This window comes from Meles meles, chromosome 3, assembly GCF_922984935.1.
Source record: "Meles meles chromosome 3, mMelMel3.1 paternal haplotype, whole genome shotgun sequence".
NCBI lineage: Eukaryota > Metazoa > Chordata > Mammalia > Carnivora > Mustelidae > Meles > Meles meles.
Window position 1 is genome coordinate 178,874,866 of NC_060068.1, and position 15,526 is coordinate 178,890,391.

The following is a 15,526-nucleotide window of genomic DNA, read 5'->3' on the forward strand; positions in this document are numbered from 1 at the left end:
CACAGAAGCATGGGTTTCCCAGAAACATCTCCATCGGGTTCCTCCATCTTGGTCACCTACAGTGACTAGCCAAGTTTGGCTTCACAGATTTCCCTGAAAGAACCCGCTTCTCCATCCAAACCAGTCCTTTACTGAAGAATTCTCTGTGATTCTACAGATACTCTCCTTTTGAGAAACAGTTGCTGAATCATTACCAACCTCAAAAGGGACTGAACACTGACCATGGACCAACACCAAGTCTCCCCGCAGTCCAACCTGCTCATGTGTATGGGACTGTTTGGTGACCCCCCAGGCATGATACGGATGTGCACAGCAGCACTCCACCAGCAGACGGAGGGGGGCTGCATGAGCTAGGGCTCAGGTAGACTCTGAAGGCACAAGTAAGCTGTAGGAGCAAACGTCGCCAGTACTCGTAGGCACCGGTCCGGCCACACTGCCTGCCCTGTCCCCCTCGAGCTGAATCTACAGCCTCATGCAGAGTTCCCTACGACCTGCTGCCCGAGGAAATAAAAATGAAGGTCTGGGTGATGCCGGTTCTGCAGAATATACTGGGGGCCACCCAAAGGAAGACGATGGAAGCACTGTAACTCCAAGCCCCTTTAAGTGTGCCACCCTCTGGAGGACCAGCCGGCCATCCACGGCAGGTCGATTACAACTGATGGATGGCACAGACATTTGTTTTCGCTTCAACTGAACCTACTGTGGATATGGGTTTGCTTTCCTGTCCGTAATGCTTCCACCCAAACCACCATATATGGACTTTCCCCACGCGCTCTCCACTCGCAAGGTATTTCACAGAGCATGGCTTCTGACAGAAACATTCATTTACAGCAAGTGATGCATGACGATGAGCTTATGCTCTTGGAATTCGCTGATCTAACCCGGTTCCTCATCGCTCTAAAGCAGCTTCCCTCATGGAAGGAGAGAATGAGCTTCTTAAGCCTCAGTGATGGTACCGGCCTAGGGGCGACACCAGGTAGGCTCGGAGATACCCCCTGGGACAAAACGGATGCTTGGAAAGAGCCACCAAGGCAAGGCACGGACTCTACCACTGCCAGGATCCACACAGGTCTGGGAATCGGGGGGTGGAAGCAGGAGGGGCCGTCCACTCCTGTAAACTCCCATTCTCAATCCTATAATTGAAGGCTGTTCCAGTTTTGAGGGCTTAGTTGCCAAAGGAGGACAGCGTCCACCAGGGAACTCAATAATGTTTCCATTAAATTGGACACAGAGATTGCAATCTGGCCACTCTAAGCAACTAATGTCACTGAACCGGTGGGTAGAGAAGAGCTTTTAGTACGGCTGGGTGACTGATGGACACTACCAAGAAAAACTGGGCTGCTCATGCACGATGCGGGCAGGGAAGGGAAGAGGATGACAGAATGCAGATTGCAGGGTTTCTCGTTTGCTCCCATACCCGGTGATAAAAGTTCACGGACATGTTTAACAAGTACAGTCTATATGCAAAGTACCAGGTAAAGCAACTGTTTGTCACCCCACCTGCCAAGGAAATGGGATCGGATAAGGTGCTTGCACAGGGCAAAGGGAATGGGCGTTAGAACACGAGCCCCATCCCTGTGATCAGCTGGAGAACACGGGAGGAGCCATGACCATCTCTTCCTTGGGCTGGTATGAATGTGTTTGCGTGTGTGTGTGTGCGTGTGTGTGCACATATTACGTAATTATTTTTCTTCTGCTCCCTCTGCTATGATATGAGATGCACGAGTAGTGTATGAACAGCTTCTGTACTCAAGTCTGGAAGAAAAAGGATGTTTAAAGGACACAGTCCTTAGACAGATGAGAAACGAACGTCACTGAAGTGGACAAAGTGGCCTTCTACATCCTCTTTTAGGGAGCTGGCTGGCCTGTTTTCAGTTGTACGGAGAAGAGCTGCACCGCGTTAGGTGGAAGCATGATCGTGCTGCCTTCTTTACCCAGAAGGAAAGCAGAGTTTGCAGTGGTGCGCACGGTGCCCAGGAGACGAGCAGTCGACTGCTGGATCGTTCTATCATCAAATTGATGAAAGCGACTTCCCAGCATCCCCCTTCCCCGAATGCTCCTAGACGGGGACTGGCATTGGGCGGTGCTCGCCTGAGATGCGGGAGGTGGAAGCAAAGCAGCCCCAGGAAGGTGAGCCCGCTGGTCACAGATGGTCGGAGATACACGAGGAAGAGCCCGGGGCCCCCAGCTTCCCCTGACTCTCCAGGGATCTGTGTGCAGCCCAGACCTGGCCCCTCACCAGTCATTTGGCTACGCGCTCACACAAGTGGGTGCCACACAAGGGTAACCGCTCTCAGGAACCCCCCGGGAGGCCTTCTCGCGCAGTTGCAGGAGCTCGGGTCCTCAGCTCTCCCTGCACCGCTCTGCTGATTCCTAATGCTCCCGGCGGGCACCCGGCTTTCCACTGAAACAAGCAGGCCAGAAGCGAAGGAACTCTGCAAATCCGCCTTCAGAAACTACAACAACAAAGCAAACACAAAGGACAACAACAAAAGAAGCAGCCCAGAAAAAGCAAAGGAAGACGGGATGGTCAGGGCACTTCGGAAATACCCCTATTTCCATCTTCCAGGTTCCTTCTGGGAAGCGCTTTCTGACCTCCTTGGAAGTTCGAAGTAACCATGTTTTGGCCAATGAAACACGAGCAGAAGCCGCTGGCTTCGTGGTAATTTGTTAAGACAGCCCTAGGAGGGGTGCCTGGGTGGCTCAGTGGGTTAAAGCCTCTGCCTTCAGTTCAGGTCATGATCTCAGGGTCCTGGGATCGAGCCCCACATCGGGCTCTCTGCCAGCAGGGAGCCTGCTTCCTCCTCTCTCTCTGCCTGCCTCTCTGCCTACTTGTGATCTCTGTCTGTCAAATAAATAAATAAAATCTTTAAAAAAAAAAAAGAAAGAAAGAAAGAAAGAATGTTATAAGTAAAAACCAAAGACAGAATATATGTAAATGAGAACAGTATTATCAATGCATACTATTAAATTTGACAATTTGGATGAAAAGCAAAAATTCCTAGAAATATCTTATTGAAAGTGACTCAAGACATAGAATTAGAAATAATGAACAATCCATTTAATATCAACAATACTGAAATGGAAGTTTTTAAATCTCCTTACAAAGAAAACAAGAAGCCCAAGTAGTTGCCCAGGCAAATTCTATCAACTCTTTCCAATGTGCCAAAAACTTTAAACTCTTACAGAAAACTGAAAAAGAAGACATGCTTCCTGATTTATTTTATAAGACTATCAAAACTTTTTAAAAAATGATAGTTTGGGGCACCTGGGTGGCTCAGTGGATTAAAGCCTCTGCCTACAGCTCGGGTCATGATCCGGCGTCCTAGGATCAAGCCCTGCATAGGGCTCTCTGCTCAGCAGGGAACCTCCTTTCCCCTCCCTCTCTCTGCCAGCTGCTCTGCCTACTTGTGATCTCTCTCTCTGTCAAATAAATAAATAAAATGTTTTTTAAAAAATGATAGTTTCATGAAGGAATATTCCAAACTCACTTCACAAAAAAATGTATTTGCAAAACCCTTAATCGAAATGTTAGCACATCACATCCAAAATTTTATAAGAGATGTCATGAAAATGCAGTTTGCCTCAGGAACATAAAAATTGTTAAATATTAGAAAATCTATAATTATTATTCATTACATAGAAGGATTAAAAAACAACTTAAAAAGCAAATACAATCACTTCAATTTAGTAATTCAGCACCCAATCACATTTGAACTTTTTGTGTAAAATGTATCAAAAGGAAATCTCAAAGGAGATCTACAAAACCAATATTATCCTAAACAAACTATGAAGCGACTCTCTTTAAAATTAGGAAGAAGGCAAGGATACCCACAATCACCAATTCCGTAAATATAATTTTAGAGTTCTTAGCCCATACAATAATATAAGAAATAGAAACTTAAGATCTTTGTACTAGGAAAAGAAAATAAAAGTCTCATTACTTCAGGTGATATGATTATCTACACAGGAAACCTGAATGTACATTTCACTGACACAAAGGGTAAGACTGCAAGTCACAGAGTAACATATATAAACTGTAAAACTTCACTAAAGCACACAGGTAAATAGGGAGATGCTCCGTTGTTCACGGGCAGAAAAACTGAGCATCATAAAATATCAATTCTAATCAATGAATCAAGAGATTCAATATGACACTAACAAAATCCCAGTTGAGTTTTTCCTATGGAGGTTGACAAAAGATGACTATGAAGTTTATAGAGAAGAAAAAAGGTCAAGAGTAACCAAGAAACACTGGAGGGAGTTGAATGTTACTTGCCCTGCTTAATCTAAAGACGGGTGATAAAGCTTTAGTAATTATAGAGTTTATGTGTGTGTGTGTGTGTTTGTGCACGCGCGCGCGGGCGCACATGCAATACTCGGGGATAAAAACAAACAAACAAAAATTAACCAATGGAACAGAAGAGAGAACACATAACAAATCACTCATATATGGAAATTTGACATGACAGATGTGGGGAAATAGCTAAATGCGGTTAATAAAAATTCATTCACCTTAAGGAGAAAAATGTAAATGATCCCATCACTACCTCACACCATATACATTAATATATATTAATATTAATATTAATATTAATTAATTAATATTAATATTAATTAATATTAATATTAATATAATCCATTAATATATATAACATATATAACATGTATTTGTATGTACACATGCATGTGTATATATGATAAAACGAACAAAAAAATCCCAACAGAATGACGACAAAAAGTGCAATATGAAGGTTGCTTCTGCGGCAGGCAAGGGAACGGGCTAGGAATGACATACGAACTAAACTATGTTACTGGACATATTCTAGTCTGGACTGGGCTCATGGGTGTTTACTTTAATATGCATAAATAAGGAATCCTGAGAGAGACTGATGAGAATCCTGCTTAAAAATCAAAGAACAATCAAATTGGTCAAATCCCGTTCTGGGTACCCAACGTTCAATTCTGATGAACGTGGCTGTTGTACGTGACTGAACTGCAAGCCGATGATGGGGAAGGATTAGACATCTGACCCACCACACGTCCGAAACTCTTACCTCTTTCCTGAGTATTCACCTGACTCCTTTATTCTCTGAATATGCAACATCATTACTGGTTCTAGTAGTGAAGTAGTCTGAAACGTTTCCTTTATGATGTCCGCGGATCGTTAGCAGCTTGAAATCTTACTGTGCCCCTTATTTTTTATACAGCTTTACAAAATAATAATACAGACATTTAAAACACACACAACGATAATTCAGTCTTGGCGGGAGGGAACATAGAAATAAGAGGCAGAGCCTTGGAGCTCTGGCTTTTGTAGCTGAAGTGTCCTAACATCACCACATCTGCGGGGCAGTAAAGGACATTACGGGAATGGGTAGGAGACCTCTGCGGTCAAAGCCCCGTCCCAAAAGCGCTGATCCACGACCTCCCCCACCAGCAACCTCCTGCAGGTGGTGACCACAGAGATTTGATTCATTCACAGGATTCTCTCTTGAGAAATCCCAGGACTTTCACTGTTCTAAAAAGAAGCTATTGTACTTTATGTCTGCATGTTTCAAATACAATAAATCATTCATCCAGTATGTTTTCATTGTGTTAATAATTGCCAATTCCCATTTCTAGCACCAAGTTTTTTAAAAGTGATGTGGTTCGATTCTAAGATACAAGGGGCCGTATGTATCCATAAGAGCATCGACCGGGGTCTATATTTTAGTTCTATCTTGGGCCATACCATTGTTCCAGACACCTGGGCAAAGTGAGAAAACTAGTTGGCATTTGCTCACAATGGTTTCTCAGGGGATGGTTCCCATTACTGCTTCTGTCACTCTCTCACCTGAGTATGGCTTCTAGGGTCAGAAGTGTAAGCCCAAGTGAAATGTAGGAGCAAAAAAAAAAATTATTTACAGTGCTGCCAGCAATGGCTAGACTCATGAAGTTTTTTCAGAATGTCTCCTCTTTCCCTTCCTTGTGATTTTTTTTTAATCATATCCTTATACAAAGAGGGCAGAGAAGCAACATTATCCACCCTTCAATTTAATCAAAATACAAAACACCTGAGCTGACCCAACAATCTTTTTCTCTCCTCCTAAATGCACCTGGTGGTTGCGAGCCAGAATTCCTAGGGGTGTGTCAATTTCCTGGTTTAAAACCAAGAAATCACATTGTAAATATGTAATTACTGTTGGCAATTTTATATACCATTACCCAAAGCTAACAAATGGAGAAATATGAGAGCAATAGGTCAATGTAGCATGAATTTTAGCACTAGAAAATCAAAAAAAAAAAAAAAAGGTGTTAAATTGTGACTTTTAATTAAACTATGCTTCTCCATCTATGGTTAGTAATTCAAAATTTATGCACAATGTTTATCAGATCGTTAGACACACATGCCAGGCTCCTTCTACCCAGATTTAAGAATCCTAGTCTTCATGTGGTTTTCAGCCAGAACAACATCTAAGGAGACCTCGACAAGGAACACCGTCTGTGGTACAAAGAGACCGACAACGGTGACCTGCACTGGCTTTGGGTGCATGTGTGCCTAGCACTGTCTAAATGTTCAAAGGATCCAACAGATCCCTAGAGCTCCCAAGCCTGCCTGTGCTCCTCGTACTGTCTCACGGATGAAGCATCTGAGCCTGCGGCAGGTAAATTAATCTGTCAGGGACACACACTGCGTGCCAGAGCAGACCCCAATCCAGGTCCATCAGGAGAGTTTTGCACTGGGAAACCGTAGGCTGCACGATGGCAACAGCAGCTGCGAAGGAAACCGGACCCACCCCATAAATTACACGTCCAATCGCCACGCGCCTCGGCCACGGCTAGCGCCTCGTTAAGACGCGGGGCTCTCGGGTTCTGCCCGGAAAGAACTAACAGCTAGTGGAGGAGAGAAGGCAAGCTCACAAAACTATTCTGGATGTCAGACGACGGTAAAGCGGTGGTGAGATGATGTCACAATGTTCTAGCACTTGAGGGCGTCAGAGGCAGAAAGCCCCATGGATGGGAACGTGCAGCAAAGGTGGACGGTTGAAGCTCGAGACGGAGAAGCTGAGCAAGCACTCAGAGAGGGGGAGGTCTCTGGGGGAGGGCAGCCATGGGGACACTGTGGAGCTGGAGAGTCAGAGGCAGGTGCTCTCAGCCCCTGGCGTCCAGGCTCACATTATCCTGGGAGGGAAACAGCAATGGAAGGATGACGTCAGTGCATCAGAGCGGAGCCACTTCCGGCTGGAGCTCTATCCAGGGGGACACCAGTCCCAGAACTGGCCCCAGGAGGCGCTCGGTAAATGGCAGTGAAGGAGAGGGAGGAAGTCCAATGAACGGCGCCTGCTGATGCCGATATCAAGTTCTAGAAAGGACGAGCAGATCGTTCACAGACACTCAGTGTAAACTCTACCACTAGCCATTACTAATCAAACATACCAAAGTGATTAATCCCGCCATCAAACACCTTTAACAGAGTAACAGACCAGTGCTAACAGTATTATTACCTCTCAAATAGAGTGACTTGAAAATATCAGGAAGAATCCGTAGATTTCACAGATCGATCAATTGGGAATGATTTTATACGCCACAGGATTTATGCCAGTGACTTCTCAGACATCAAAAGCATGGCCACAGACAAATCCTCCACTTAATGGGAAAGACGCTGGGAATATTCGGCATAATGAAAATAAATGACACCCACCTCACTGAGCTCATCGTCAGGAAGCATCTCTACCAAGATTTGTTTTAACGTGAAAGGAGAAAAGCAGTGGCGTGTAACGCCATCACACAGAATGACAGTTGAGGACATTCACATCAGGATGAACTCCCAACAGGGGAACTGCTGTCATGCCAGGACGGGGGCTGGGAATTCCAGATCTGCACCCACATCTGGTACAGCTCCCAGTGAAAACCCAAGGGCCCTGCATCTGGCCAGAGCACTGCACCTGGGAGACCTTGAAGAAAGGACCTCACTTCTCTGGGTCTCGGTGTCCTCATCTAGAATGAGCGCCCTCCCAGCTTGAAGGCTATGTGACATGTTCCTTACAGCAATGATAAAAATGCAACTAAAGACCCACTAGGGACATCAGCTCCTGGGGGCACGTTCCACACCAGGCATAACTCTAAGTGCTTCACATGGACTGATTTGGACCATCGCCTCAGAAGGCAGGTACCATTCTATTTTACGCACAAGGAAACAGAGGCACAGAGAGTTAAACAATTTGCCAAAGATCACATAGAGGGAAAGGGACAAAGCCAAAGGGTCAATGGAGATAGACGCTCTCAACCATTACCCTCTCTGCCTTTTTAAAGGGAGAAGACTAGGTACCTTGCAGATATTTAATTATGCATTTTAATATCCCAAGGAGGCTCCCAGAGCCTTTCTTGTTAGCCCTCTAAATGGCAACCACCTTTCCTGAAGAAAATTACAGTTTTTCCCTTATCTTTTGTTTAAACAACAGTTAAATCATAACTAAAATGACTTGTGAATTACTGGTTGCAATTACAAACACCTGCCACGTAAGATTTTCCTGCATGCACAGAAATCCGCAAGAAGGTGTATCTTTAGCTATCTCTATTCTCATTCCTAAGAACGTGCACTATTTCCCATGCATCCCCAGAATTGTGAGACTAGAGGAAGTATGCAGAAATTCCTGCTCCTTAGAGGAGATCCCAGAACATTCAGTTGCCTTTTCCAGCCTTCCCCCACCAAGGAAAGGGTGAAGGATTGAGTCTGTCCCTACTGATGTCCTTCCACCCACTGGGGGCGCTGAAATGTTGTCTGGAATGATAAAACCGATTTCCCTGTACAATGACTGGGTTTGTTTGTTTTGGAAGGATTAAAATTCTTTTTCCATGTATAGCTAAAAGAAACACTGATATATCTGTTCCTAGAGAAAACACCCAATGCTGGAAAATTGATTTGGAATGACAAGCACTTATGGTTATTGTTTGAAAGACCTACCTCACCAAATCATGTAAAAGCAAGAAAGGAGATCATAGTCTCAGTTCAAATCATGCATTTACATATTTAATCAAAGTACATATGTTTCTATAGATTTCAATATCATACTCAAGCAAAAAAAAATCTATTTTATTGCAATATCTGACTATTTAAAATTTATGAGAGTAAAAGTTTTACATTCTGGTTGAAACAATTAACTATTTCTAATCATAAATTTTACCTAAAACAAATCTGGATGAAGGCAACTTGTATTTTGACAAACTGAAAAATTCATGTCAACTTCCTAACAATGGTAGGCTAATTTTGAGAAAAGCATGCTGATTTTGGACATAATAAATGAGACAGGATTTAATTCTGATGGATGGTTTCCATGCACTTAGTAATGAGAATCAGTCCTGAACAATGAAGTGACCTCATAAGACTTAGAACTTAAAGTCTGGTCTCATTAGTTCCAAGTTTATGATGCCAGGTATCAAGTCTTTTTTGCCCATCATGCCCTGTACTATCATTAAAATGTCCATGAAAAGCAACAGAAAATATTTTTCATATTATTAAACAAAATGTTAAAATTCAAGACATCCTATCTGGTGTCCTATTTATTTCATGTCTAGAGATTTCCTGATAAATATGGAGTTAAAGCTATCGAATAACTTTAAAAAATTAAACTACTTAATAGCTTTTTATGTAGAAAACACTTAAGTGAGATGAAGTTTCAATTCAGAGTTTATTTTGATACTATAATAAAAATACTTCAAGAACTACTTTAACTTCAAGACTAACCGATACAGATTCATGGACTCATCCTAAGTAGAAATGAAGGGAAATGGGTTTGTGAATAATATCAATCAGGGAGACATTAGGTCAAGACAAAACTTACTGCTTTCTTTCTGAACAGCTATATCAAAGCACTTCGTACAACGGCAGTCACATACAGCAAAACATCACTATGTACTTGGACGATGCCGAGTCCATTTTGTGATCCAAATGTTCTAGGAGATGACGGATAGGTGTTAAGAAGACTGCCAGACTTTTTCTACTATAAGAACTGGTGAAAGTCTATTAGAAACCAAAATCAGGCAGATTCATGGGAAAGAAGAAATCTGTCCAAGATTTCAGGCAGCAAAAATAGATCCGCCGAGCTCCTGAATTACATCAGAGCCCAGCTATTCTAGTAAAGTGCTCAAAGGTGGAACCCTGGCCTGGCCCCAAGCGACTATTTCCATCTTCCAGAGGTTGCCCAGCTCTGGTCGGTCTGAGACATGAATTCACCCCACTCGGTGAGAACATATATCTACCTGTGTACACCATCCCGTCTTTCAATACTCCATCTTTGACTGTGTGAACGGAGAGTATTTTGTGGACAGGAGAACTGCTGTTTATGATATTACTAAAAGCAAGAGAGAAATGAGCTGTCCAGAGCTCAGAACTGTCCCAGTCATTCCCAACATCCAGTATCCGAGGATAGTGCCCATTGCTTCCAAGGGTTCTCAACCTCCCACTGGACCCTGCAATCCCAAGTCCCACCTGAAGGGAGACTCTCCACCAGCCCCAGTCACACTCCCCGATTCTGCAACATTTCTGCATTGACCCAGCCTCAAAAGATTGACCCAGCAGTCAGTCTGTGGACCAGGTACAATAAGTAAGAGTCCGTTCTGTTGCCTCTGGCCATCATCCTGGGCTACAGCCACGCCTCGGTGAGTGCCTCCCCAGTGCTTGAAACAGTCTAGCTGGATGCCAGGACAGTGTGGGGAAGGCTGATTTCTCAAGGAAAAGTAAAGAGGTCTGGATAAACTTTTACAAGGATACCACTCAGCACTTGGCACCACGGGAAGCGGAACATAAAAGAATTGTATAAAGAAAGACAAATCCAAAGCTTGAAACAACTCAGAGGAGGGTGCTCTGGCTGGAGTACTCAGAACCCCAGATAGACCTCTTCGAGAACATTGCCATCAGCACAGCTGAAGAAGTTAGAGATCTATATCACAGAAAACAAAGTGGTGTGTGTCCGGGAGATGCGAACTTCGCCCTTGTCTTTAAATATATTAATGGTGCTATAAATAGGCCATCACCTGCTCCTCCTTTTCCATTTGGAAGAGAACAAGCCAGAAGGGTTTGAATTACAGATTCAACAGAATCACAAGCAGCAATGTCCTGGGAGAACAGATTTCCAGGGGAAAACTGACATGTTTTCTTCCCTGCAAGCACAGAAATGAAAAAGAGATGCTTTTAGAGACCGGGCTTCCAGTCTTAAAAGTGGTGGAGATCAAGATGCCATTCCAGGGAGCATTCGAGGCTAATTACAAGGGTGTGAGGACTGCCTTGAACTCACACCCAGAAAATGGGGTCCAGGGGCACTCTCTGCTTTATAGGTAATGCCTGTAAACCATGTGTAAGAACCAGTCCGCGGTCTGTGGCATCCTCATCTCCCACATTCTAGTCTTTATTCTCACTGAACGCCATCCGAAGACAGCACTTCTTGAGTAGTGTGGGGGGAAAAAAAACTTTACTTTTTAAAGAACCCTATGATGATAACAAGTTTTCCCATGCATAATAACTGAGCACCATCTGGCTCAGGATATCAGAAACAAACTGCCAAACACGAAGGACAGTATTTGCCAGACTCGGTGAAAACACAACCCGACAACCACTTCTTTGCTCAGTGGACACGACTATGGGTGCATGCTTATAGTCTAAGCTTAAAAAATACATATCATTCAGTAGAGACATCCCCAGATCAACCGATGACCAAAAATACCTCACTGGAGAAGGGACGCCTGGCACAGGCGGCGCATACATAATCACCATCACAGGCAGAGCAAAAGTTTGAACCGCACAACCAGAATGATCGGTAACAGGAAGTTTACCGCCATCTACAGATTTTCCCTCTCTGCTCAAGGGAGCGAGCCAAGGATTCCTGCTCAAAAAATATCAATTGGCAAAACTGGCATCAGCTGTTGAGTTGCATTAGGCTCCCAGTGATGAAAGCCACTTTAATAGCCCGCACAAAACAGTAAACACGATTAACTACCTCTCTAGAAACGGGAAATCAGGGGTCCCTCAGCGTCTGCTACCTACAGATGGGGGCTCACAACAGGTCAACACCCCATCTCCTTCTGTCTATGGCAAGAAAGACACACGGGTTGCAAGGCGAAGGTGTATAATAATATCCTTTTTTCTTTCTTTCTTTCGTTTTTTTCTATTTCCCTCGCCATTAACCACTTTCCCAAGGCAGGCTCCGGAGAGTTACCGAGCCACCTAAACTAAACCGCCCTCCCCGGGCCGTGCAGGGGCCTCGAGAAGCAGCCGGCTGGGCGCTCCCGGGGCAGATGCTGCGGGCAGCGGCGCCGGGAGGACGGCGCGGCGGGCTCGGCCAGCGGGTGCGCGGGGCCGGGGCAGGCACACGCCCCGGCCGTCCACCTGGGGAGCACCCCGGCAACTTTATTTTGGGCACAACCTTCCAGGGAAACTTTTCTCTCGACCGCAGCCCAGGCGAGCCGGGCCGGCCGCGGGCGGGCAGGGAAGGCCGGGAGCTGCGGGCCGAGGGGCCGCCCCCGGCGGGACGCGGCTCGCCGGGCTGGGTCCCTGCGGTGTCGGGACCGGGGAGGCACGGGGCAGGTCCCGCGGGGAGGCCACTCACCAGCCGGAGCGCGAAGAAGACGGCGAGCAGGGCGAGGCAGGCGCCCATGACGATGAGCAGCAGGAAGACGATGAGCGGGTGCTGCTGGCTCATGCAGTAGTAGGACTCGTAGAGCCAGTCCCGGGACCGCTGCAGCCCGTCGCCGCCGCCCGCCGCCGCCGCCGCCGCCTCGGCGCGGTCCCGCAGGTAGCGGCGGCGCCGCATCGCCTCCCGCCACATCGGGCCGGCTCGCGGGGCGCCCGGCCGGGGCTGCGCCGCCCGCGTCCCACCCCCGCGCCGCCTCGGCCGGCCGGGCTGCCGCGCTCGGAGCTGCGCACAGGGGCCTCCGGCGCGGGCGGAGCTCGGCGCCCCGGGCTGGGCGCGCTGACGCGCGGGCGGGGGCCGGGCGGCGGCCTCAGGGGCTGCTCCCGGCGCCGCCGCTGCCGCCGGCGCGCGGGAGGGGGCGGGTGCGACCGGAGCCCTCGGCCCGCCTCTCCCCCACCGCGCGGCGCGCCGCCGGGCCTCCGCCCACCGCCGCCGCCCCCCGACGGCCCCGCCACGCGCTGGGGGCGGCCCGCGGCCGCCGAGGGGAGGAGTGCGGGGAGCAGGGGGCGGGGGGGGGGGATGCGCCAGCCGCGCCCCAGCCCGGACGTCCCCTCCTTCCGCCCTCCCCTGCTCAGCCTCGGCGTGGCCCACCTCCTCGCCACTGGCGGAGCGCGGCCTGGGGTTCCCACTGCCTGCCCCCCCGCAACCCACACATGTCCCACCTCGCTCCGAGGCTGCGGGGGCGCCTAACCTCCTCTCCACGAGCTCGGAGCGCGGCGGGAGGGGGGGCCGCGGCCTCCCAAGGGCTGCGGGAGGGGGTGCACCCGCACTCCCTGGCGCTAGCTCGGCGTGCGGCGGGAGGAGACCTCCCCCGCTCTAGTCCCCCCTACCCAGAGGACAGCAGGAACTTCCTCCTTTCCACCATCTGGGAGCGCCGAGGAGAGGTTCTCCTCCCCTCCCCCCTTAGCGGGTAGGGGTTTCCCACCCTCCTGCTCTCGGCGCAGCGCGGGTGGGGTGCCCACGCTCCTCCCCACTCCCACTGAGGGCACGGGACTTCCCGGCGGGGGGCGGGGGCGGAGGGGCGCTGGGGCGCTAGGAGTCCCCTTAGCCGAGAAGTGCCCCAAATGCGCAATGGAGGAGCGAGGCGGGGACGTCAGTGCTGTACCCCGCCACGTCCTTGGGTAGGCAGCTTCACTTGCACCCGACACGGTCAGCTTGTCACACTTTGGGGTGTCCAGTGAGCCAGGGTGTTGCTTACTGGAGGTTCAGGGGACGCCTTCTAGCCCGCACGGTCCCCGCCAAGCCCCTCCCGCCCGGCGGGGATGGCAGCGAGGGCGCGCCCGGGTTGCTGGGTGCTGGCGCGGGCGGGGTCCGCTCGGAGATCGCCCCCTCCTTGGGGACAACCACCTTGGGAGGCGCCAGAGACCGCGCTGGAGCCACGTGGGGGCAGACGCGGACAAGGACGGTGTCCCTTCCCCGCACGCCTGAGAGTCACGACCTCTCGCCCTCGCCGTGAAGGATGGAGGAGCTCCTCGGCTTTCCCCAAAGGAGGGAAACCTCCGCCCTTCTGGAGGTTTCCTCCTATTCTAGGGTTGTCCCGCGCAAAGACCCGCAAATCCCACTTCCTCTCAAAGCCTAAGGAACCCGAGGCAAGGCGACCCTCCTCTCTCACGCCGCCAGCACACAGCCCGGGGGCTCGTCCCTAAATACTCGTGGTCCCCTCCAGTAGACCATACCTGGCACCGCCAACCTCAGAAACCTTCCCCAACTGCCCCACTGCCCGCCCGGGCTCTCCTGTGCCCTGTGCCAGCGGGGGCGTGCGAGCCGGGTGGGACCCGGCACCGCAGTACCCAGACCCCGCTGGAAGAGAGACCAGGAGCTGGGGGGGGGGGGGGGGGGGGCCGGTTAGCAGCAGTTAACGCCTGCTCTGCCCCGGGGGGCAGCGAAAGGCTCAGCTCTCCACCGGCCGCGGGACGGCTGGGCTGGGCAGGGGACGGGGGCGCCGGGGAAGGGCGGAGAACTGAGGCTGGGCTCAGGGGCACGTCCCGAACGCCCGCTCCTGAGCCTGGGGTCCTGCCCCACCAAGCTTCACCTGGTCCCTGGCCTTTCCTCCTCCCCGAGACCCTGAGAAGACAAATGAAGGAGACAATGGATGGAGAGGGTCTCCCCTGAATGTCTCCTGTTTGCGTCACCAGCTGATATCTGCTCCCGCCCCAAGGGGAGAATGAAACTCTCTTCTAGGTCGGGTTAGTTGTCTATCTCCCGCACCTTGCCTCCTCTGCCTTCCGCTCTAAAACCACCCCTACCGTAGACTGCAACGCGTGTGATGCGAAGTTCAGCCTTTGGGGCGACCCCAAACCCGCCCACGGGGCTTGGTTCTTTCTTTTGGACCGGGAATGTTAGGTTGGCGGTGGTTCTGAGAGCAAGTTGCAATGACGGCGTTGATGAACTAGACTTAACGAATGGCCAGACCCTGGTCTCTCCTAAGGACAGGCGGTCCAGGGGCAGGCTAGGCAGTTTCTGCTGTGGGGATCCTGTTTTCCTCTCTCTGCGCCTCAGGTCTTTCCCAGTTGGGCAGAGCTGTGCATTCCCAGTCTTTGGTGTTGAAGCAACATACTAATTATTCATCCTCCGTCCAATTCTTGCAGCTTCTCCCCTTGTATTGATAAACATCTTCCTTCACCCACTCAAGGAAGAAGAAGTAAATAATCTGTCATTTAGATTTATGGGCAAAAAGAATGGAAAGACTGTGAGAGAAAAGTAAATGTTTAATTATTTTCTTTTCCTTTCTAGTGTGGGAGTGGGGTATTTTTAACTCCCACTGTCTATATGCTCCATATGGTAAAGGGGGTTGTTACAAGATTTTTAGGGGATTTTGTTAAATCCAATGGTAAAATATAATCAGAGAGACTGCAAGG

General features: G+C 49.1%; 1 protein-coding gene across 2 annotated transcripts in view; it reads right to left on the reverse strand.

The window, feature by feature from the left end:
* Nucleotides 1–13,473, reverse strand: part of ADCY2 (adenylate cyclase 2) — a 407,413-nt gene extending 393,940 nt beyond the window's left edge. Inside the window, exon 1 of one of the 2 annotated variants that reach the window (XM_046000686.1) lies at nt 13,331–13,473. Coding sequence is in view for 1 of the 2 variants with exons in the window: in XM_046000685.1 (XP_045856641.1) it covers nt 12,585–12,803 (219 nt within the window). In the remaining variant the exon portion in view is untranslated. Of the gene's footprint in view, nt 1–12,584; nt 12,835–13,330 lie in introns of those variants that run through there. The other variant, XM_046000685.1, reaches the window with a different exon arrangement.
* Between the last annotated feature and the right edge of the window lie 2,053 nt (nt 13,474–15,526).